This window comes from Hemitrygon akajei, chromosome 1 (genome assembly GCF_048418815.1).
Source record: "Hemitrygon akajei chromosome 1, sHemAka1.3, whole genome shotgun sequence".
Lineage (NCBI taxonomy): Eukaryota > Metazoa > Chordata > Chondrichthyes > Myliobatiformes > Dasyatidae > Hemitrygon > Hemitrygon akajei.
This window is the reverse complement of record NC_133124.1, coordinates 36420011-36444281: the sequence shown is the minus strand read 5'-3', so window position 1 is coordinate 36444281 and position 24271 is coordinate 36420011. Positions and strand designations below refer to the sequence as shown.

At 39.3% G+C, this 24271-nt stretch overlaps 1 protein-coding gene across 5 annotated transcripts in view; it reads right to left on the bottom strand.

The window, feature by feature from the left end:
- Nucleotides 1-24271, bottom strand: part of arfgef1 (ADP-ribosylation factor guanine nucleotide-exchange factor 1 (brefeldin A-inhibited)) — a 192857-nt gene that overhangs the window by 35207 nt on the left and 133379 nt on the right. For all 5 annotated transcript variants that reach the window (XM_073041032.1, XM_073041023.1, XM_073041041.1 and 2 more), the window contains 9 exons: nt 18849-19000; nt 18207-18335; nt 15216-15374; nt 8454-8604; nt 7949-8048; nt 4561-4601; nt 4307-4476; nt 1422-1573; nt 794-966 (listed from right to left, as the gene is read on the bottom strand). In XM_073041032.1, coding sequence (XP_072897133.1) covers nt 794-966; nt 1422-1573; nt 4307-4476; nt 4561-4601; nt 7949-8048; nt 8454-8604; nt 15216-15374; nt 18207-18335; nt 18849-19000 — 1227 coding nt within the window. The remainder of the gene's footprint in view (nt 1-793; nt 967-1421; nt 1574-4306; nt 4477-4560; nt 4602-7948; nt 8049-8453; nt 8605-15215; nt 15375-18206; nt 18336-18848; nt 19001-24271) is intronic.

The window sequence follows — 24271 nt, the reverse complement described above, 5'->3', positions numbered from 1 at the left end:
CAGTTTAACCACCTCTTTCCTGTAACTGGCTGACCAAAACTATACACAGTATTCCAAGTGTGGTCTCACCAATTGCTTATACAACTGCAATTTAATATACCAACTCCTATACTTAATGCCCTGACTGAAAAGCCAGCATGCTAATTGCCTTTCTCACCATTCTATCCGTGACACCGCTTTCAACAAAGCTATTCACTTGTACTCCCGAGTCCCCGTTTCATTACGTTCCCTAGTGCCCTACAATTCATTCTAAAGTCATATGTTGGTTTGACATTTCAAAATGCACCAGTTATTTGTATTGAACTTCATTTGCCACTCATTGGCCCACTTCCCTAACTGATGAGATCCCCCTGTAATCTATGATAAACTTATTTATTATCAACAACATCTCAGTTTCATCTCATCCACAAACTTACTGATCAATCCTTCTGTAATCACATTCATATCATTTATATAAATAACAGATAGCAAGGACCGCAACACCAGCAGTCATTAACCTCCATTCCGAGAAATAACCTTAAGCTACCGCCCTCCACTTCCTACCTCTGAGCCAATTTTGAATGCACCGAACTAGCTCTTCCTGGATTCCAATCAGCTAACCTTCCATACAGCCTTTCACATTGCACCCTGCTGAAGGCTCAAATTTAAAGTTTGAACTAAGTGGACCAAAAATTTAATAAAACCTTATTTATTAAAAATATTTTATTCACATCATTGAATATTTTATAAATCTCTAGGTTTTTTTTTCAGGCTAACGTTGATCAGTTTAATTACACAGGAAAAAAGTACTCACTGACAATGTGTCCTGTAGTTTGGAATGCTAGCTCAACTATACTCTCATCTTGATCTGAGGCTGCTAGGTGAAACACAGAGAAAATATTCTTCCATCCAGAACGAATATTACCGGCCTGAGAATTAACCATTTGTGCAATGCAACGGACTACCATATCTCTGATTGTTGGAGATCTTAAAGAAAAAATACAAATTTGTAAAACAAAATGTAATCAAAACAGTTAACAAATGTGACTGGAAAGCAAACAACTGCTATTGTTAGTGCACATGCTTTAAAAATGTACTGTATAAGGTTAAAGATAGGAAAGATAATCCAACCTGACCAGCTAAATTATACAAGCTAATTTTGACATCTTGACTTTCTGCCTGACTCTTGATATCCCAAAATCATTTGCAAAATAACTAGATGGAAAAACACAAATCTACTTTATGCAAAATTTTAAGACAACCACTGCTGTCATCAATTTGTTTTGTCTTTTATTAAAACATTTTTACTAAATATTTTTACCAATCATCTAATACTGCATCCAGTACTTAAATTCATATCATTGTTTTAAAAAGTGATAACTACAACAGCTTCAACAGAACTTTGAAATTTGACCAGAAGAAATAAACAAGTTTTAACTTGCCTGTTCTTTTTCATTATGTGCTCAAAAGGTCTTAAGAAATCTTTCTGAAACCTGAAATTAGCAAGTTCACCTTTCTCCAGGAATTTCATTGATAATTGCCTCAGAGAATCTACAGCAAAAATGGCAACATCTTCATTGGGATTGCAGCCAACCTGGTAATAAATGAGAGTAGTTAAATTGATGAAATTAATACCATTGAAGAATATTCTAAAATCTTAATTTATTGAAATTTCGTTTTATTCCTTGAACTTAACAATTATAAATGAAGTGCAAAATATGCACAATGACTAATTCAGTTTTAATTACAAATTCCTGTAACACAGATATTAAGATTAACTGACATTTCAGGAGAATGAATTGGTCCTGTTTTGAGAGAAGTTTTGCTGGGAAGTACAAGTAGATTTACAGTACTGTACAAAAATCTTAGGCACATATACATTTTACAACTAGGGTGCCGAAGACTTTTGCACAGTACTGTATTTGTCAACATGGAGCAGAGAGCAAGTTTGTAAATCTGGCTGGAGCAAAGAATGTTGAGAATGGTGAGGGTGGAGTGCTGCGGGATGGGTGTGAGACAGGTGGCAAAGGAGTGCCAGGGGCTGTGATTGGTGCGAGTACACACACACCTAGCGCTGAGACACCAGGCAAGGTAATTTGATTCCAAACAATTGGTTTACTGATTATTTCAGAATGTTTCTCTGGTGCTTCGTGCTCTCTCCCCTCTCCTTTTCCCACCATGATTCTCCTCTCCTTGCCCCCTTCCCACACTCAGTTCACAATAGAAACCCATATCAGAATTAGGTTTAGCATTACTCACGTGTCATGAAATGTATTCTTTGTTTTTGCAGCAGTACAGGGCAACACATAAAATTACTACAGTACTGTAGTCATATATGTGCCTTTTGCATGATACTGTAAGACATACTGTATCTAGAGTTGTTGCAGTTAAACAATGTAGAATGAAGTAAATTCACAAGACTATTACATGTGAGATGATAAAATACAACTACAGATAAGAGTAAATCAAGTTAAAAAGTTGAAATTAAACAAAGAACATCACCAGATGGGGGAAGTAACACAGAAGGTGAGGGTTTGGGGCAAATAGAAAACAAAATAACACATTAAAACAAGATGGAAATAGAACTCTATTGGCCAGAGCAAAGCAAGATGGAAGCAGGCAAAGGAACAGCCCATAAGGTGGTAATTAATTAAAAACAAAAATAAAGCATTTTATGTCAGGTTTAAAAAATTATTTTTGTTTTTAAAAAAATTACCACTAAATAAAGATTGGATGAGGTTGTATTAGAAATGGTATGGTATGAACCTCATATACATCATTAACATTCAAGGAGTATAAATTAGGAAGCACTGGGGGGGGGGGGAACAAAGCAGCAGCTGTTTACTGGCTTGAATGATGCCAAGGTAGATCTGGAGATATTGTGGGACATATTGGTTTGTGTTCCTACTGTAGTTCTAACATTTCCCAATGCAGAAAACAGACTTTATTTTTATTTAATGACATAATATTTGAAGCAAAATATTTTTTTAAATCTTTGCCACTGAGAGCAGCAGGCATTAAGGAAACAGAAGAAGAGAACAGAAGCATAGAAGAGTTGCAAAATAGACAATAGTTAAAATAAACTCAAACTTGAGTGACCAAAAGCAAAATTAAGAAATGTATAGAGCACTATTGAAAGACCAAGGAATCCTATACAAAAAAAACACTGATTAAAACATAGTTAAGAAAAACTTCATTTAAAAGTAAACAGTATATTTAAGCATGCAAACATGAGGAAATCTGCAGATGCTGGAAATTCAAGCAACACACACAAAATGCTGGTAGAACACAGCAGGCCAGGCAGCATCTATAGGAAGAAGCGCTGTTGATGTTTCAGGCCGAGACTCTTCGTCAGGATGAAGGGTCTCAGCCCGATACGTCGACAGTACTTCTTCCTATAGATGCTGCCTGGCCTGCTCTGTTCCACCAGCATTTTGTGTGTATTGCCAGCATATTTAAGCATCAGGCACAATTACATCAGATACATAACCAGTCCCTTTAGGAACAAGATTCTGATCGAACAAAATGTATTTAAAATTATCACAACCATTCATAATATGCAAATTGGTACAATAGTAATGGGTGTGAATGATCAACATTACCAAATTATTAAAGCATGAAAAGTAAAAAACAAAAATATTCATTTGCAAAAAAAACCCATTGGTGGACTGCTTTGTCAATCATCTTTGGTCTGTCTACCACTAAAAACAGGATCTCCCAGTGACTACCCATTTCATTTTGACTTCCTATTCACATTCTGACATGTCCCTCCATGCCTTTCTCTACAGCCATGATGAAGAGGAACTCAGATTGCGAGCAACACCTCATATTCTGTCTGCGTAGCTTCCCACCTGATGGCACGAGCATGAATGTCCCTATGTTCTAGTTAGTTTTCCCCCTCCCTCCTCCTCGCACCCCTTTTCCTCTCCTCACGATTCCATCACCTCCCTCAGGTTCCTATTCACTTTCACTTTCATCCATTAGATTCCTTCTTCTTCAGTCCTTTACCTCTTCCATCTATCCCCTTTCAGATTCTTCCTTCATGCCCCTCCCCCACTCAGCTACCCTCCCTCCTCACCCGGTCTAGCTATCATTTGCCAGCTTGTAGTCCTTCCCTTCCCCACCAACTTATTCTGGCTTTGGCTCCTTTCATTTCCAAACCTGATGATGGATCGTGGCCCAAAATGTTGACTATTTATTTCCCTCCATAGATACTGCCTGATTTGTTGAATTCCTCGAGCATTTTATGTGTCTGCTGTTCTACTTATACATGTAAATAAGTGCACTTAAAATGAAATTCAAGTGTATTTTCAATTTCTTTCCTTACCTTATTAAAATGGTCTCCTATAACCTCCCAAATTCTGGACCACTGCAGTCTGATTCGACCCATGTTGTAATATGATATTTCAACTATCTTCTGAAGGCTGAACATTCTTGGATGTGTTGGTGAGGCTAACTCATCCATGGACACAGCACAAAGCCAGCGCACAAAATCAACTGAAAATATTAAATAAATAACTTATTTAATGTGCTAGTAAAAAAATAATTCAATATTATGAGAAATACTCAATAATAACATACCAATAGCATTTCCATCCAATCTTGTTGATCCTGTAAAGATCCTAGAATGCAAAAGAGGCAGGTTTTCCATTTTGAGGATTGTACAGCAAGACAAATGATCTTTTAAAACCAACATCGAATGTCTAAAGACTGGGAAAGAGAACGTGAACATATTTGCAAGCAGATGGTTGATAGATTTATGAATGTTTTGGTACTGATAATAAAATACCTCAATGATTCCTTATATCCTGGGAAAATATAAATGGGCAACATTTTCATGATCAGTGGGCTTGCAATTCATCCTCAATCACATAATATTGTAATGCGTGCCCTCTGCACTTATTTTCTGCAATTATATTCAACTGAACAGCAGTACAACCAAACTATAATTTGTTTAGACCATAAGGACAAACCAAGGTAGAACATACAAGGTAAATGGTAGGACACTGAGGAGTGCAGTAGAACAGAGGGATCTGGACATACAGATACATAATTCCCTAAAAGTGGCGTCACAGATAGATAGGATCGTCGAGAGAGCTTTTGGCACATTGGCCTTTATAAATCAAAGCACTGAGTATAAGAGTTGGAATGTTATGGTGAGGCCAAATTTTGGAGTATTGTGTGCAGTTTTGGTCACCTGAATACAGGAAGGATATTAATAAAGTTGAAAGAGTGCAGAGGAAGTTAACAAGGATGTTGCCAGGACTTGAGAAACTGAGTTACAGAGAAAGGTTGAAAAGGTTAGGAGCAAACACGAAGAAATCTGCAGATACTGGAAATTCAAACAACACACACAAAATGCTGGTGGAACACAGCAGGCCAGGCAGCATCTATAAGGAGAATCACTGTCAATGTTTCGGGCCGAGACCCTTCTCGGCTCGGCCCGAAACGTCGACAGTGCTTCTCCTTATAGATGCTGCCTGGCCTGCTGTGTTCCACCAGCATTTTGTGAAAAGGTTAGGACTTTATTCTCTGGAGCGTAGAAGAATGAGGGGAGATTTGATAGAGGTGTATAGAATTATGATGGGTATAGGTAGAGTGAATGCAAGCAGGGTTTTTCCACTGAGGCTAGGGAAGAAAAAAACCAGAGGACATGGGTTAAGGGTGAAAAGGGAAAAGTTTAAAGGGAACATTTGGGGGAGCTTCTTCACACAGAGAGTAGTGGGAGTGTGGAATGAGCTGCCAGTTGTAGCGGTGAATGCAGGCTCACTTTTAACATTTAAGAAAACCTTTGACAGGTACATGGATGAGAGGGGTATGGAGGGATATGGTCCAGGTGCAGGTCAGTGGGACTAGGCAGAAAAATGGTTCAGCACAGCCAAGAAGAGCCAAAAGGCCTGTTTCTGTGCTGTAATGTTCTATGGTTCTAAGATATAGGAGCAGAATTAGGCCATTTGGCCCAATGAGTGTATTCTGCCATTTCATCATGGGTGATCCAATTTTTTCTCTCAGCCCCAGTCTCCTGTCTTCTTCCCGCATCCCTTCATACCCTGGCCAATTAAGAACCTATCAACCTCTGCCTTAAGCATACATAAAACAGCCTCCATAGCTGTCTGTGGCAAAGAATTCAGCACATTCTTTCTAAGATGAGGGGCCCAAACCTGGCATCACCAGTGCTTTACAAAGTCTCAACATTACAACCTTCTTTTTATATTCTAGCCCTCTTGGAATAGATACTAACATTGTATTTGTCTTCCTCACCACAGACTCAACCTGCTAATTAACCTTCAAGGAATCCTGCACAAGGAATCCCAAGTCCCTTTGCACCTCAGTTTTTTGTATCTCCTCTCCATTTAGAAAATAGTCAACACCTTTCATTTCGACCGAAGTGCATGACCATAGACGTTCTGACACTGTATTCCCATCTGCCACTTATTTGCCCATTTTCCTAATCTAAGTCCTTCTGTAGCCCATCTACTTCCTCAAAACTACCTGCCCCTCCACCTATCTTCATATCATCTGCAAACTTTGCAAAAAAGCCATTAATTCCATCATCCAAATCACTGGCATATAATGTAAAAAGAATCGGTCCCAACACTGACCACTGTGCAACACCACTAGTCAGTCACAGGCAACCCTTTATTCAGAAAAGGCTTTCTTTATTCCCACTCTTTGCCTCCTGCCAATCAGCTAGTGCTTTATCCATGCCAGAATCTTTCCTGTAATACCCTGGGCTTGTTGTTTGTTAAGCAGCCTCATGTTTGGCACCTTGTCAAAGGCCTTCTGATAATCCAAGTATACAACATCAACCAATTCTCCTTTGTCTATCCTGCTTGTTACTACTTCAAAGAATTCCAACAGATTGGTTAGGCAAGATTTTCCTTTGAGGAAAGCATGCTGAATATGGCTTATTTTCTCATGTACCTCCAAGTACCTTGAGACCTCATCCTTAATAATCGACTCCAACATCTTCCCAACCATTGTTGTCAGACTAACTGGTCTTTAGTTTCCTTTATTCTGCCTCTCGTTCCTTCTTGAAGAATCGAATGACTTTTTGCAATTTTCCAGTCTACTGGAACCATTTCAGAATCTAACCACTCTTGAAAGATCATTACTAATGTCTCCACGATCTCTTCATCCACCTCTTTCAGAACTCTATTATGTGGTTTGTTTAGTGCATGAAGCAGAGTATGAATTTCCACCAAAGTGCATTTTCAACCCAATGATAAGCAGAGAAATGCCAACTCTTGCTCTGGGAGCAAATGAACAATGTCTGTGGTAAGACCAGTGATCACAAAGTAATATGGTTTAGAATGGCAATAGAAAGGTACAAAAAAAAATCAAATATGAAAACATTCAGCAGGAGTAGTGAAAAGAATTTTTTGTATGATTGGACTAGTAAAAATATTGACAGATAAATCAAACAAAAGCAACTGAAGGCATTCATAAAGGAGATACTATATGTACAGTCTAGATGTATCATGCAAGTGGATTTGTTTCTGAGCCACAGAGCCATTAAGCATGAGAAATAGTCCCTTAGCCTGCTGAATCCCATTTTCATTCTCCCCACACTCCTTTCAGCTTCTGACTGATTCTATCATCCACCTATACATTTAAAACTTACAGCAGTCAATTAACCTACCAGTCCGCAGGGTGGAAATCAAATCACCCAGAGGAAACCTATGAAATTACAGTGAATATATTTAAACACCATCTAGACAGCAACCAAAGTCAGGACTGAACTGAAATTACTGGAACTGAAGCAGCAACTCTGCCAGCTTTGTCACTGATTTTCCTGGGTGACTGTACAATTTGCTTAGTACATTAACATATTGGACAAGGGTCCTGTAATATCTTGCAAAGGAGCTGAATTATCAGATTTTAAGTGACCGAGAAAGTGAAGCTGAGTAGGTGAAATGTGGCAAATGATCCACAAATCATTTAACTTTCACACTAAAATCAATCTTACCTGTCTACTGCTACAACAACACTCTGAGAGCTTGTCTCACCAATGGATTCCTGGATGCTGGCTATCTGCTTTCGGTCCACAGTCCCACCAACCAATGTGCCTGAGTAGCAAAGAAAGAAACAGCTATGTGCTAATTTTTCACTGCTACCTTTACAAAATAAAACATTTGATACTTGAATACTATTAAACTGCAGGGAACTATAAACATAAGATATGATTAAACATACCTGATATACCTGATATCATGAATAATAACAATGAAAACTGATTTTGTCAGCCTCCACTGAAGCCACTCTGAATTAAAAAATTGGTTGAAATTTGTTAATACTTCAGAAAACAAAGTACTTTGCCACAAGTTGAGAAATTATAGAAACCAAATCACCTGAATGGCAGGTTTCCTCTCTTAATTCAAGATGAAATGTGATATAAAGATTAACTTGAACTCCCTAACTTCTAGCTTGGTTTACTGGTTCTCAGAGACTCCTGTGTGGCAACACAAACTTACCCAATCCAAGGCCCAGAAATTCATCAGCAGCTTGATCTCTGGCTCCAGAAACAGATCCTTCTCTGCCTCGAACTGTTCCAGAAATGTAACGTGCTTTTACTCCTGTACCTATTAACTGAGCCAGTTCCAACTGACTAATACATTTTAAAATCTGTAAAGATGTAAAGATAAAAGAAAACATATAACAATCAAAATGAAAGAAATCATTTAAAATTACAGAAAGTTTGCCAACTATGAAGCACTTCAACCTTAGCCTGTTTTTACTAAAATGTCTTGGAGAGATATAAATGCATATTCGAAGTATAGAATAAGAACTGCGACTTAAGAACATAAATGGAGCTAAAATTTGAAAACATGGCATTGCTTGCAGGTTGTCAAATATCCTTGAACAATTAAACATAGAAACATAGAAAACTTACAGCACAATACAGACCCTTCAGCCCTCAATGCTGTGCTGAACATGTACTTACTTAGAAATTACTTAAGGTTACTGATAGCCCTCTATTTTTCTAAGCTCCACGTACCTATCCAGGAGTCTCTTAAAAGGCCCTATCGTATCTGCCTCCACCACCGTCGCCGGCAGCCCATTCCACGCACTCACCACTCTCTGCATAAGAAAAACTTACCTCTGACATCTCCTGTGTACCTACTTCCAAGCACCTTAAAACTATACCTTCTCATGTTAGTCATTTCAGCCCTGGGAAAAAGCCTCTGACTATCCACATGATCAATGCTTCTCATCATCTTATACACCTCTATCAGGTCACCTCTCATCCTCCGTCGCTCCAAGGAGAAAAGGCCAAGTTCACTCAACCTGTTTTCATAAGGCATGCTCCCCAATCCAGGCAACATCCTTGTAAATCTCCTCTGCACGCTTTCTATGGTTTCCACATCCTTCCTATAGTGAGACAACCAGAACTGAACATACTACTCCAAGTGGGGTCTGACCAGGGTCCTATTTAGCTGCAACATTACATCTCGGCTCCTAAATTCAATTCCACAATTGATAAAGGCCAATACACCATACGCCTTCTTAACCACAGAGTTAACCTGCGCAGCTGCTTTGAGTGTCCTATGGACTCGGGCCTCAAGTTCCCTCAGATCCTCCACACTGACAAGAGTCTTACCATTAATACTATGTTCTGCCATCATATCTGACCTACCAAAACGAATCACCTCACACTTATCTGGGTTAAAGGCAAGTCAATCAATACTTGTCCTATGAAATCATCTTTAATTACCAATCAAGTGAAAAAAACATGACCCCTGTTTCTGAAGATCATGGGTTTGACATGCAATCAACAGCAAAGCACATTTGACATGGCCTCCAAAGAAACCTCCCCCATAGGTCCAGCAATTTTCGTGGCAATAATTTCTTTTTATTTGAAACCTGCTATTATCGAGTTTCTGTTCAACACAACCTTAAATATCTAGCAAATGTAGTATCAGCAAATTGGTTAAATCATGTTTTTTTTATAATATTTTGTTTTAAGATTTACACATGCAATTAAGGTAGAAATTGAAATATCAAGTATACTGCATGAAATTACACTGTATTCCAGTTAATTGGGGCAGCTGCTTATTTGGGACAACTTTTAAAAGAACAAAAATTAATTGAGAAAATTACCGGGGGTCCATTTGTTTATTTGAGCACTATGTCACTTTATTGGGGCAGGAGACAAGGTTGCTGAACAGGTTCTAACAAGTATCAGCTGCTTGCACTTGTGTGGCTGCTAGATGCTACACCATGGTTAGAACAGATGGTTTTAAATAGTATTGGGGGGGTGGTAGTGGGGGGGGGGGTGTGTTTTCGTTTTCAAGAAGTGGTGACTTTTGTCACTGCCAGTTGGATAGAAGTAAGCAGTAGAATTCTGAACTGTTTTTTTCACTGCAAATTCAAGCATTCAGGCTTGGAGGTGCCAGAAACGGCCGGGAGGGAAAATGAAACCATTTCACTACTTCAGTAAGTTAGGAACTGTTATGAACGTACCACAGCTCTGAGGGGCCGAAGGGTGTGGGGGAAGCCCCCTCCTTTGTGAGAATCGCAAGATCACTATTGAGTCAATTCAGGAGACACAGGAAATGAGAGAAAGACATGCAGAATCCACAAAAGGGTTAGAATGTGTCCTGGCCTCCGAAAGGCGGACCCATTGATACCGGCTATTGTCTCTTGGAGACAGATTTGTGTATTGCATCCTGTACGATGCAATCAAAGCCCCAGGCAATGAACCAAGGAGGAGGTTGGTGGAGGGATTGCATCATCCCCAACCTGATTGACACCTGAGACCCTGTGAGTCAGGATAAAAAGAGGGTCTGTGGGAACAGCCCCTCAGACGCACCAGAAGAAACGCTAGCGATCCCGGAATAGCGAAAGCCGGTGGAAGGCCACGTGCGTCCGCTTCCATTTGCCCGGAATTGGTGACCTTTGCCTCGGAAAAACGGTTTTTAGCTACCAACGGGGAACTCAACTCTCAACGACTCTCGAAGGATTGACATCATAAATGGAATGGGCAAGTTTTAACCCGTCTCTCTCTCTCCAACAATTGCCACACAGGGTCCCCAACGGCGGCAGCCTGTATGAACTGAACGAACTATATATTTCCATCGGACAATTCATTATCCCCTAGACAACGACACAGCTTTATTGATTATTATTATTATACCCGCGCTTTTAGGTTTAGTATTGACGATGTATATTATCTGTGTGTTTGCATTGTTATTATTTTTGTGTATTTCTATCAATAAATACTGTTAAAAATAGTACCATCAGACTTCAACGGACCTCTCTATCTTTGCTGCTAAGTGACCCAGTTACGGGGTACGTAACAGAACTAAGAAGAATTTGAAGGTATCAACAATCATTTTGATGTTGCTATGAAAATGAAGATTTGGAGGATGCAATTGTTAATAGCATTTTATGAAGGCAGTCCAATATCTGCACTGATTTAGTTCACAGGTACACCGGATGAATTCTGTCAATAATTATTCATTTTTGTTTTTTTTTGTTTTAGTACTCTTTTAACTATTTCCATGAAATCAGGGCATAATTGGGGAAGCTGCTTAATTGGGCCAAAATGTACAGGTCCCAATGTGTCCCAATTAACCAGAATCCACTGTATATCTGTAGTTCATTGTATTTTAAAATATTTAAATGCGTGACAAGGTCCTGCATGGCTGTCTATTTGAAAGGATGGATTGCATGGAATCCAGGAAGTGATAGCAAATTAAACTCATAATCTACCTTTGTTACCTCAAAGGTAGGAAGCAAAGAGTGATGGCTGAAGGTTGTTTCTAGGAGCAGAGGCCTGTGATTGGTGGCGTGTTACACAAGTCGGTGCCGGGAACGTTGATGTTCATTAATTATATCAATGATTTGCATATACAAGGCATGGTTATTAAGTTTGTGGATGATATTAAAATAAGTGGTATCAGAGGCAAAGATTATCAAAAATTGCAAGGGGATCTTGATCAGCTAGGTAAGTAGGCTGTGAACTGGCAAATAGATTTCAATTTGGAAAAGTGTTGCATTTTGGGAAGTCAAACCAGGATACAACTTGCATACTAAATGGTTGAGCCCTGGGGAATATTGTGGAACAAAGGGACCAAGGAGCAGATGTACAGAGTTCACTGATAGTGGCATCAGAAACAGACAGCATGCATAAGTGTATGACCCACTGGTCATTATCAGTCAGGGCACTGATTACAGGAATTGGTGAGACCACACTTTGTAAAGTCCTATGTAAAGATTTTTTTGCAATACTGTAAGAAAGATATCATTAGACTAGCAAGAGTGCAGTGAAGATTTACAAAGGTACTGTCATGACTTGAGGACCTGAGTTATGGGGAGAGGTTGGTAGGCTAGGATTTAATTCCTAGAACTGTAAGAGACTGAAGGGTGACCATATAGAAGTGTACAGAATTAAAAGGGGCGTAGACAGGGTGAAAGTAATCTTTTTTCCAAAACAGGGAATTGAACTTAAAATTAGAGCGCATAGGCTAATGGTGAAAGATCTAAAAGGGATTTAAAGACCCTCTTCATGCAGAGGGTAGTGCATATACAGAGAAAAAGAAAATATTTAAGGTAGGTACATTAACAACATGGATAAGTACATGGATAGGAAGAGTTCAGAGCGATATGGGCCAAATGCTGACAAATAGGACTAGTTTGGTGAGCACCAAGGTTAGCAAGGATGAGTTGGACAATATGGCTTGTTTCCATAGTATATTACTCAATAAATCTATGACTCAGTGACCAGAACTGAGCACAGTGCTCCAAGTGGAGTCTGACTAGGGTCCTATACAGCTGTAACATTACCTCGCAGCTCTTAAACTCAATCCCACGGTTGATGAAGGCCAATGCACCGTATGCCTTCTTAACCACAGGGTCAACCTGCACAGCAGCTTTGAGTGTCCTATGGGCTCGGACCCCAAGATCCCTCTGATCTTCCACACTGTCTTACCATTAATACTATATTCTGCCATCATAATTGACCTACTAAAATGTACCAGCTCACACTTACCTGGGTTGAATTCCATCTGCCACTGCTCGACCCAGTTTTGCATCCTATCGATGTCCTGCTGTAACCTCTGACAGCCCTCCACACTATCCATAACACCCTCAACTTTGTGTCATCAGCAAACTTACCAACCAATCCCTCCACTTCCTCATCCTGGTCATTTATAAAAATCACGAAGAGAAGGGGTTCCAGAACAGATCCCTGAGGCACACCACTTCCATGCAGAATATGACTTGTCTACAACCACTCTTTGCCTTCTGTGAGCAAGCCAATTCTGGATCCACAAAGCAAGGTCCCCTTGATTCCCATGCCTCCTTACTTTCTCATTTAGCCTTGCATGGGGTACCTTGCTGAAATCCATACACACTACATCTACTGCTCTACCTTCATCAATGTGTTTAGTCACATCCTCAAAAAATTCAATCAGGCTCATAAGGCACAACCTGCCTTTTACAAGGCCATGCTGACTATTCGTAATCATATTATGCCTCTCCAAATGTTCATAAATACTGCCTCTCAGGATCTTTTCCATCAACTTACCAACCACTGAAGTAAGACTCACTTGTCTGTAATTTCTTGGGCAATCTCTACTCCGTTTCTTGAATAAGGGAACAATATCTGCAACCCTCCAATCCTCTGGAACCTCTCCCAACCCCACTGATAATGCAAAGCTCAGCAATCTCCTTCCTCGCCTCCCACAGTAGCCTGGGATACACCTAATCTGGTCCCAGAGACTTATCCAACTTGATGCTTTCCAAAAGCCTCAGCACATCCTCTTTCTTAATGTCTGTATGCTCAAGCTTTTCAATCCGCTGTAAGTCATCTCTACAATCGCCAAGATCCTTTCCATAGGCAATACTGAAGCAAAGTATTCATTAAGTACCTACACAACCTCCTTTGGTTCCATACACGCTTTTCCACTGTCACACTTGACTGGTCCTATTCTCTCACGTCTTACCCTCTTGTCCTTCACGTACCTGTAGAATACCTTGGGGTTTTCCTTAATCCTGCTCGCCAAGGCCTTCTCATGGCCCCTCTGGCTCTCCTAATTTCATTCTTAAGCTCCTTCCTGCCAGTTTTATAATCTTCTAGATCTTTATCACTACCTAGTTGTTTTGAACCTTTCGTAAACTTTTCTTCTTAACTACATTTTCAACAGCCTTTGTACACCATGGTTCGTGTACCCTATCATTCTTTCCCTGTCCCCACACCCATGTACCCATACAAATTTTACTTAAATTTGATATCGAATCTGCATCCACCACTTCCACTGGCAGCTCGTTCCTCACTGTCACCACCTTCTGAGTGAAGAAGTTTCCCCTCATGTTCCCTTAAGCATCTCACCTTTCACCCTTAACCCACGACCTCTTGTAGTCATTTTACCCAGCCTCAGTGGAAAAAGCTGGCATTTACCATATTTATACCCCTCATAATTTTGTATACCTCTACCAAATCTCCCCTCAATCTTCTACATTCCAAGAAATAAAGTCCTAACTTTTCCTTATACCTCAGGTCCTCAAGTCCTGGCAAAATCCTTGTAAATTTCCTCAATACTCCTATTGACAATTTTTCTGTTGATAGGTGACCAAAACTGCACTTAATACTCTGAATTAAGTCTCAGCAATGCCTCGTTCAACTTCAACATAAAATCCCAACTCCTGTGCTCAATACTTCGGTTTCTGAAGGCCAATGTGCCAAAAGCTTTGCATACGAGCTTATCAACCTGCGACGCCACTTTCAAGGAATTAATAGACCTATATTCTATAATTCCTTGTATGAGACAGATCATGCAAGAAAGAATAAAATATAACATGCATTGCACTCAGTGTGCTCTTTAGAAGTTTTAAGCAGCTTAACAAATGAGATGAATCAGAATTTTGGTCTAAGGTACTTGTCATAACTTTAACATAATCAGATAATACACAGTTGGAGGAATGTTAATGGTTAATTACTGGCCCTTAACAATTGAAGGAATACATGATAACAGCTGAATTTATTACTCCTCACAGTAATTAGACAGCAGTAGCACTTCAAGCTTTGGAAACATTGAAGAACCAATTTTTGATACAAAATGTTTTCCATGGTTCATTTAAAATGGCCACATTATTTAGTAAATATGACTAAAGTTTAACAATTCTAAGAAAATTTTACTTCACATCTCAATAAAACTATGCAGTTCTTTGGTTTTTAGGGAAGAACAGTCATTATGCTCATAATGAATAAGATGATCAAAAAGATCCTGTACCTCATGCCAGGAGGTCCCAAGATAGTTGCCATCTGTGTGAGCCACAGTGATGAGAGTTTTGATAGTATCAATGTTTTTTTGTTTCATTTCAGTGATACCAGAACTTGCTGTTAATAAAGTAAATCGTGCAAGGGCCTGCACATAGGCATCTCTTTCAAGCTGTTAACAAAATAATTGTAATCAAAATATTAATTTTAACATAAAATACATAAAACTTGTTTTAAATATTACTATGTGGTGTCAATAACATGACGATGTCTGCAGATTCTAGAAATCCAAAGCAACACACACAAAATGCTGGAGGAGCTCAGCAGGTCAGGCAGCATCTATGGAAAACAGTAAATGGTTGACGTTACGGGCCAAGACCCTTCATCGGTATCAATGCTTATTTTAAGCTAAGGAAGTAAGATCTACATCTAGAGGTAGGTCATTTGGCCCCACATGCCTGCTCCACCTTTCAATAAGACTAAGGCTGATCTCAGTGCTATTTCCTTGCACCAATGCTTAATTTCAGTGTGAATTTTGCTCTGAAATGACAATTTCTTTATGATCTTTCACAATTATATAAGGCCTTGGTGAGACCATATCTGGACTACTAAGTACAATTTTGGTCCCCTTAGCTAAAAAGGGGACCAAAATGATAAAAGGTGTATCAGAAGTTTCTCAGAAGCATAACAGATCTTGTTCTATGAGAAGTGATTGAATAGAGTGGGACAATATTCCTGAGTTTGGAACATGATCTCTTTGAAATTTACAAAATTCTTATGGGATTTAACTGGCTGGATACAGGAAGGATGTTTCCTTGGCTGGGGAATTTAGAGTAACACATGTAAAATTCTGAAGGAATTCAGCAGGTCAGGCAGCATCTATGGAAAGGAATAAACAGTCAATGTTTTGGGCCGAGACCATTCATTACGTTTATTACCCCAGTTACAAAGTTTTTAAGTGTATGGAAATTTTTAAATGTTTAAAAATTCAAAGGATTTTAAAATTAAAAAACATTAAACAAAATCTGTTATAAACACTACTGAAACAGGTAATTTTAAAAAAGCTGCTGCCAACTAGAGGCCTGTGACTAGTGGAGTGCTCCAGGCATCAGAGCTGAGACCTCTGTTATTCATTATTATATAAATGATTTATATAGGGATGTATATGGCATGATCAGCAAGTTTGCTATTTGATACTAAATTAGAGGTCTCACAGATAGTGAAGCAGATTACAATGATTTGCAGAGAGATCTAGATCTGTTGGGGAGATGGGCTGAACAATGGCAAACAGATTTCAACTAAGATAAGTGAGGTACTGCATTTAGACAGTCATGCCATGGTAAAACTTGTACAGAGAATGGCAGTGTATGGAACAGAGTGACCTGAGAGCAAAAGGTCATAGTTTGCTGAAAGCAGCCATGTAAGTAGGTTTCCCCCGCAATCCTAATGCAGAGCATTCCTATGAAACTGTTTGTAATCCGAAATGTCGTAAAACGAAGAAGCAATTACCATTAATTTATATGGTAAAAGTTTTTTGAGCGTTCCCAGACCCAAAAAAATAACCTACCAAATCAAAGCAAATAACACATAAAACCTAAAATAACACTAACATATAGTAAAAGCAGGAATTATATAATAAATTTACACACTATATAAAGTAGAAATATTGTAGGTATGGTGTAGTTTCACTTATCAAACTTGGGAAGGCAGTGAACCAAAATTGATTTGGAGAAAAAAAATCTGCATGTACACGCATACGTACGCACGCGTATACACACATGCGCAAACAACTGCCCGCACAAGGCTTCACGGTCATTGTAGTCTTTCTCGGGGTAAATACACGTCTAAAAGGGCGTCTTTATTTCGTAAAAGCAAAATCCTCTTTGGTTAGTGAAAACAGGTACTAATGTAAGTCTTTCGTAACAGCGAGTTGTCGTAAATCGAATGTTCGAAAAGCGGGGTGCACTTGTATAGTGAAGAATGTTTTTAGCTTCATTTATCAGGGCATCGAGTTTAGGAGTAGGGACATAATGTTGCAATTATGCAAGTCATTCGTGAGGCCACACTTGTTGTATTGTGTATAGTTTTGGGCATCTTGTTATAAGAAAGACAGGGTAGAGCAGAGATTCACGAGGATGCTACCAGAACTAGAGGGCCTGAATTAGAGAGAGGTTGGCCACACTGGATCTTTATTCTCTGGAGTGCAGGTAAATGATGGGTGACTTAATGAAAGTTTACAAAATTATGAGGGCTTTGGATAAGGTGTACAGTCATGGTCTTTTTCCCAGGGTTGGGGAGTCCAAAACTAGAGTGCACAGATACAAGGGATGAGGAGAGAGATTTAAGAGACCCGAGAGATAATTTCTTTATACAGCAGGTGCAGGTGGCGAGTACCCGGAATGAACTGCTAGAGGAAATGATCGAGGTGAGTACGATTCCAACATTTAAGAGGCATTTGGATAGGTACATAGAGGGAATAGGTTTTCAGGGTTATGGGCCAAACCCTTTCGAGGGTCTGTTTCCCTGCTATAATACTCTACAACTCTAAATATGGCCCAATAGCAATATCATAATATATAAAATGCTTTTGCATCCAATTCAATACAAATTCTTCGTGATTTAGAAAGTACCATAAATGTTTTAAAAATATAGACACCACTGGCAAAGCCTATATAATTTGCCCATCCTCACTGCCTTTGTAGCAAGTGGCATGAGGGCCATTTCAGACAGCACTTCAGTAAATGGCAATGCTATGCATTACTATTTCAGGTTTGAAGAGGTTTACCTTCTATAAGACATAAGTGGCTTTCACAGATTTTTGCACAACTCCATTAGTTTTGTGGTCACTTTAATTATTAGCTTCAGTTTTTACTTTTCCAGACTGTTGAGATGGGATTCAATATTGTCTCTACATCATTAGTTCAGGCATCCTGATTACTTGCCCAATGACAAAACTGCCATACTTAAAAATTACATCTAATTTATACAAAGCAGCTTTCATTACCTGAATATTGAAGATACAAGCTGTACGGATGGCACAGCGTATGCCCTCCAGGCAAAGAAAGGCAACCTCGGTATCATCACAGTCTTGTAAACCCACACTGAAAGCTGCCAAAAAGGGTGTCCAAGCCAGCTACAAAACGAAACAAAACCTTTTAAAAATCTTTAACTAAAGAACAGTAGTCTGTAGCCATCAAGCAAATGCACTGAGCTTTTAAGACATAACTATCTCAGCACCCGTTCCATATAATAACAGAATCTTTGAAAAGAGGAACAGTGAACAGTTTCAGATCCAGGATACTTCATCACAATTAGAAAAGGGATAAAATGTTAGCTTTCAGTAGCAGAGAAGGAGATGAATTGAATGATGATCTCAACATGGTGATAATTAGGATGAGATTATGCTTATTTGTCAGTGTAATGCACTAATGGCTGAGTTATACAAATAGAAAATGAAAAGCCAAGACAAAATGATGACAGGCAAAAATGGCCAGTTCTAAAACTCTGGTAAGGAAGGATGGGGGGAAGAAAAAAAATAAGTGAGTGAAAGAGCATTGACTTACAGACAAATGATGGAAGAGAAATAATTTATATAATGTTGAATTTATTACAAATAGCAAAACACATGTGCCAGTAAATAACTTACTTTAAACATTGGCCTAACATGATCCAGATGCGTAGCACTAGTGAAAGGCGCCTGTACATGACTAACAGCCTCCATGAGAGCCTTAGCAGTTTTAGCCATTTGTTCCATCTCCAAATTATATAAAAGTCTTCTTTGCTTTTCACTAGCTACATCTGCAAGCATTAAAAGAAAACATTAATGGAACAAGTACACAACTGGTTTCCTTGAAAAAATACTATTTTTTGTAATGGAAGTATTATTTGAATAATACAAAAAAGAATAAAAACAAAGTATTTTACTCTTTAATAAAACAAAACAAAATAACTTCAATCATAAATACCAACCTGAAGCAGGTTGGAACAGGTAGCTGAATCTTAAGAGCTATTGAACTTTACTAGTCATCATTGTTGTTTTCTAGTTACTTAAATATAGAATATTTGCTTCATCTGTTTGTATTTTAATTCAAAAATAAAAATGTGTGTAACATTCAAATATCTTTCAAATCTATCTTTCAATTTCAGCACTCCAGAAGCAGGAATGTTACCATTTCCATGGCTAAAAATGTTTACTAGAGAAAACACTGAATTAAGGACCTTTCAGTAGAACATTAACTACCTGTCTTTACATAGATGACTCATCTGTTATCATAAAAAAAGTAAAGAAAAATTGAAAACAGGATTATGATGGTATGAAATGTTCCATGCTTGTAGTTTCATGCTTGCTTGTGAAGAATTCCACAAAAAATATAATGCCACGAACATTTAACTGCACGTGTCCATTAAACAGATAACCTAGTGCCTCCAAATTTTACCTTGAACATTAAAAACATTAAATACAGTGTTAAATATCCAGCTTTATTTATGACCCTGCCTACCAGGAATGTCACTTTCAATGAATTATGGGCCTATATTCCCAGATCCCTTTGTTCTTCCACACTCCTCAGTGCCCTACAGCTCTCCGTGTAAGACGGTTGGTTCTGCCAAAGTGTAACATCACACACTTGTCTGCACTAAATACCACCTGCCATTTTGCAGCCCATTTTTCTAGCTGGCCCAGATACTACTGCAAGCTTTGATAATCTTCCTTGCTGTACACTACACCCACAATCTTGCAGCTATCCACAAATATGCTGATTCAGTTTACAACATTATCATCCAGACCGTTGACTATCCTTAAGCAGTCCCTGTCTATCCGAACTCTTATATATTCGGTTGCTTAGAATACCTTCTAATAACTTTCCCATTACTGATATCAGGCTCACCGGCCTACAATTTTCTGGCTTATTCTTAGAGCTTTTCTTGAACATTAGCTATCCTCTGATACCTTACCCATGGTTAAGGATGCTTTAAATATCTCTCCTAGGGCCCCTGCAAGGGAACACCTTGTCAGGCCCTGGGGATTTATACACTGTAATTTGCCTCAAGAGAGCAGACACCTCCTCTGCTGTAATCTGTATAGAGCCCACAAACAAAAATCATCAACAAAATATTTTAACTCACTTGAACTATTGCAAAGCATCAGCAATGTTATGCAAGTAAACACATTACATTCAATAAAAGTTAATTTCTTGTTTCTCCAAATTCCTACATAATACAAGTAGTCTGAAATTATACTTGTGTTCAGCTTCAAGTGGTCTATCTAAAGAAAAACAACATTCTGAAGAAGCAACACTTTGGAAAAAACTGTTATCCAGTGTTACGCTCTGATCTTCCAGAGGACCAGTTTTGTCCCTTGCTATCCTTTTGCTCTTAATATATCTGTAGAAGACCTTAGAATTCTCCTTTACCTTATCTGCTAGAAAAATCTCATGCTTGCTTTTAGCTCTTCTGATTTCCTTAATTGTTCTCCTGCATTTCTTATACTCAAGTATCTCATTTGTTCCTGCCTGCCTCCACCTGCTATGCACCTCCTTCTTTCTCTTAATCAGAGCCTCAATATCTCTTTTAAACCAAGGTTCCCTAGACCAGTTCTCCTTACTTTTTACTCTGATGGGAGCATACAAACTCTGTACTCTCAGAATTTCACTTTTGAAGGCCTCCCACTTATCAAGTACACCATTGCCAGAAAACAAGTCGTCACTTTTTATTGTCATTTCGACCATAACTGCTGGTACAGTACACAGTAAAAACCAGACGACGTTTTTCAGGGCCATGGTGCTACATGAACAATACAGAAACTACACTGAACTACGTAAACCAACACAAGAACTACACTAGACTACAGACCTACCCAGGACTGTATAAAGTACACAGAACAGTGCAGGCATTACAATAAATAATAAACAAGACAATAGGCACAGCAGAGGGCAGTAGGTTGGTAGTCCAATGGCTTAGGGGAAATTCTGTTATGTAAATAAACAGCTGAATGGTGGCATCCAGGATTCTGTCCGTTTCTGTACTCCCTCCGAGTATTTTGTAGTCCAATTTAATGTCCATTGGAGAGCAGAGTGGATGGGAGAGCCGACCAGCTAGGGCTTATTTTTTTCCTGGCACGGACTCCTGCCGGCTCGCCACCCTTCCACTTCCTCGCACACCGCTTACGACGTCCCCAACTCCAGCCACCAGCATCAGGCGACTCCAGAACTGCAGGCCCGATTCCCTCAGCAAGCCGAGGTCGTGCAATCTAACCAGCAGATTTTCATGAAGGTTTGTTTTTGAGCGATCTCTGTACTGTATTGTAGCAGTATCTGGCGATGGTAGATAGTCACTCTGTTATCCATTGCCCTAAACCCTAATCGTGCCTTAAAATTAAATGAAAAAACTAAAGTAGCACCAGATCCGAAAGGCCACTGCTGCCGTGTGCCATGCTGCCTACTGATTACTATCATTCATAACGATGACTATCATTACTAACAACCTGCATCATTCCACATTTGCCTGCTTTCTGATACCATCAAAACTAGCCTTTCTTCAATTTAAAACCTCAATCCATTATCCTTTTCCATAATTACTCTGAAGCTAATGTTATTATGATCACCGGGTGCAAATTGGTTCCCTATATAAAGTTCTGTTACCTGCCCTGTCTCATTCCCTAGGAGTAGATCTAGTATTGTACACATTCTCCCTAGCTGGGGCTTCTATGTATTGATTAAGAAAACTTTCCTCAACACATTTAACAAACTCTTTCTCATCCACCCATTTTACAGTATGGGAATCCCGGTCCATATGTGGAAAGTTAAAATTGCCTACTATCATAACCTTATGCTTCTTGCAACAGACTGTGATCTCTCTACATATTTGCTCCTCTAAATCCCATGAACTGTTGGCTGGTCTATAATAAAATTCCAATAATGTGGTTATACTTTCTTATTCCTCAGTTCTACCCGTAATGCCTCACTCGTCAATTTGTCCCAATTGAGCAGTACCATGACATTTTCCCTGACTAGTAGTGCCACCCACTATCCTACCTTTGATCTCTCCCACTCTATCAATGAAGCCCCAGAACACTGAGCTGCCAGTCCTACCCTGCCTACAACAAAGTCTGACTAATGGACACACTGCCACAATTCCACCCGCTGATCCATGCCCTAAGATCATCTGCCTTTCCTACAATACTCCTTGCATTAAAATATTCACAGCTCAGAACATTAGTCCCACCATACTCAACCTTTAGATTCCTGACTTTATATGTAGGCTTAACAACATTTTCTCCACAACCAATCCACCATCTGTTCTGGCGCTCAGGTTCCCAACCCCCTTCAACCCATTTAACCGCACCCCCCAATTGTGCAACACAAGCAAACCTTCCTGCTAGGATATTAGTCCTCCTCCAATTCAGGTGCAAACTGTCCCTTCTTTCCAGGTCCCACTTTACCTGGAAGGGAGCCCAGTGATCCAAAAATCTTAAGTCCTCCCTCCTGGTCCACCTCCTTAGCTACATGTTAAACTGTATGATCTCTGACCTCACTGGCACATGGCACGGGTAGCAACCCTCAGATCACAACCTGGAGATCCTATCCTTTAACTAAGCATCTAACTCCCTAAATGCACTATGCAGGATCTCGCCACCCCTCCTACCTATGTCACTGGTACTGATGTGGACCATGACCTCTGCTTGCTCATCCTCCCACTTAAGAATGCTGTGGACTTAATCTGAGATGTCCCTGACCCTGACACCCGGGAGGCAATATACCCTCCGGGAATCTCACTCTTGTGCACAGAACCTACTTTCTGTTGCCCTAACCAACATATTGCCTATCACCACAGTTTGCCTCTTCTCCCTCCTCTTTTGAGTCACCGAGCCAGAGATCCTACCACTGTGACTTTCCTCTGCTAGATTATCATTCCCAACAGTATCCAAAGCAGTATACCTTTTGTTAAGGGGAAGGGCCACAGTGGTACTCTGCACCAGCTGCCTTTTTACCTCTTGATGGGTGTTCCCCATAATTTGTAATGACCAGTGGGCGCAAAAATCTTGCGCTGAGCAATTTTTTGCACAGTGACAACAACATGTGCGCACTGGAAGTAAATCTAATTCTAAGGATAATAAATGTTCTTCATTGTTTAAAATAAATAAAATATTACACATCAATGAGTCTTATTTCTCATATGCTATATGACAGCATGTAATAATATCAATCATTTCACATTATTAAAGTAGCTTGAAGTGGTCAAACAAAATTTATAAAATTACAAAGCTTGCTGATAAAATATTCAGATAGGTATTTTATTTGGAAATTGCATACAGTACAGATTTTGTAGCTTAATTACAGAAGGGACATAAAGTTCAAGAAGATAATTAAGTTGCTTAGTCATTTTTTTCTCCTCCTCTCTTTGGCATTTACCCACTCTTTGTAAATTCTGTCAAGACTAATAAATCCTCCTTCCAACAGATAGCTTTGAATTCTCATCAGCACATCCAAATGTCACTCAATGGTTTCTCAGCTTGATTTTGATTTGATTCATTACGCCAAAACCTCCATCACAGGCAGCACTAGATGCAAGAAAGGTTCTGTCAACGTCCATCAACTTTGTAAGGAGACAAAACTCTTCATTTTGAAGTGCAAATGTCACCATTTCAGAAAAACAGTTTGGATTTAAATTTTTCTTGTACAGTAAATTGAATTACTTACATCCTTCATATGCATAAGTAAAAATCTTTACATTACATCTTCATCTAAATCTGCAATGTTCAATTTATAGTAATTTGTAATAAATAGTATGTACAACAGGATAGTCAATATAACATAGAAATACAGTGGTGTCAGCATGAGTTAAGCAGTCTTATAGCCTGGTGGATGAAGCTGTCCCGGAGCCTGTTGGTCCTAGCTTTTTGCTGCGGTACTGTTTCCCGGATGATAGCAGCTGGAACACTTTGTGGTTGGGGTGACTTGGGTCCCCAATGATCCTCTGGGCCCTTTTTACACACCTGTCTTTGTAAATGTCCTAAATAGTGGGAAGTTCACATCTGCAAATGCGCTGGGCTGTCTGCACCACTCTTAGCCG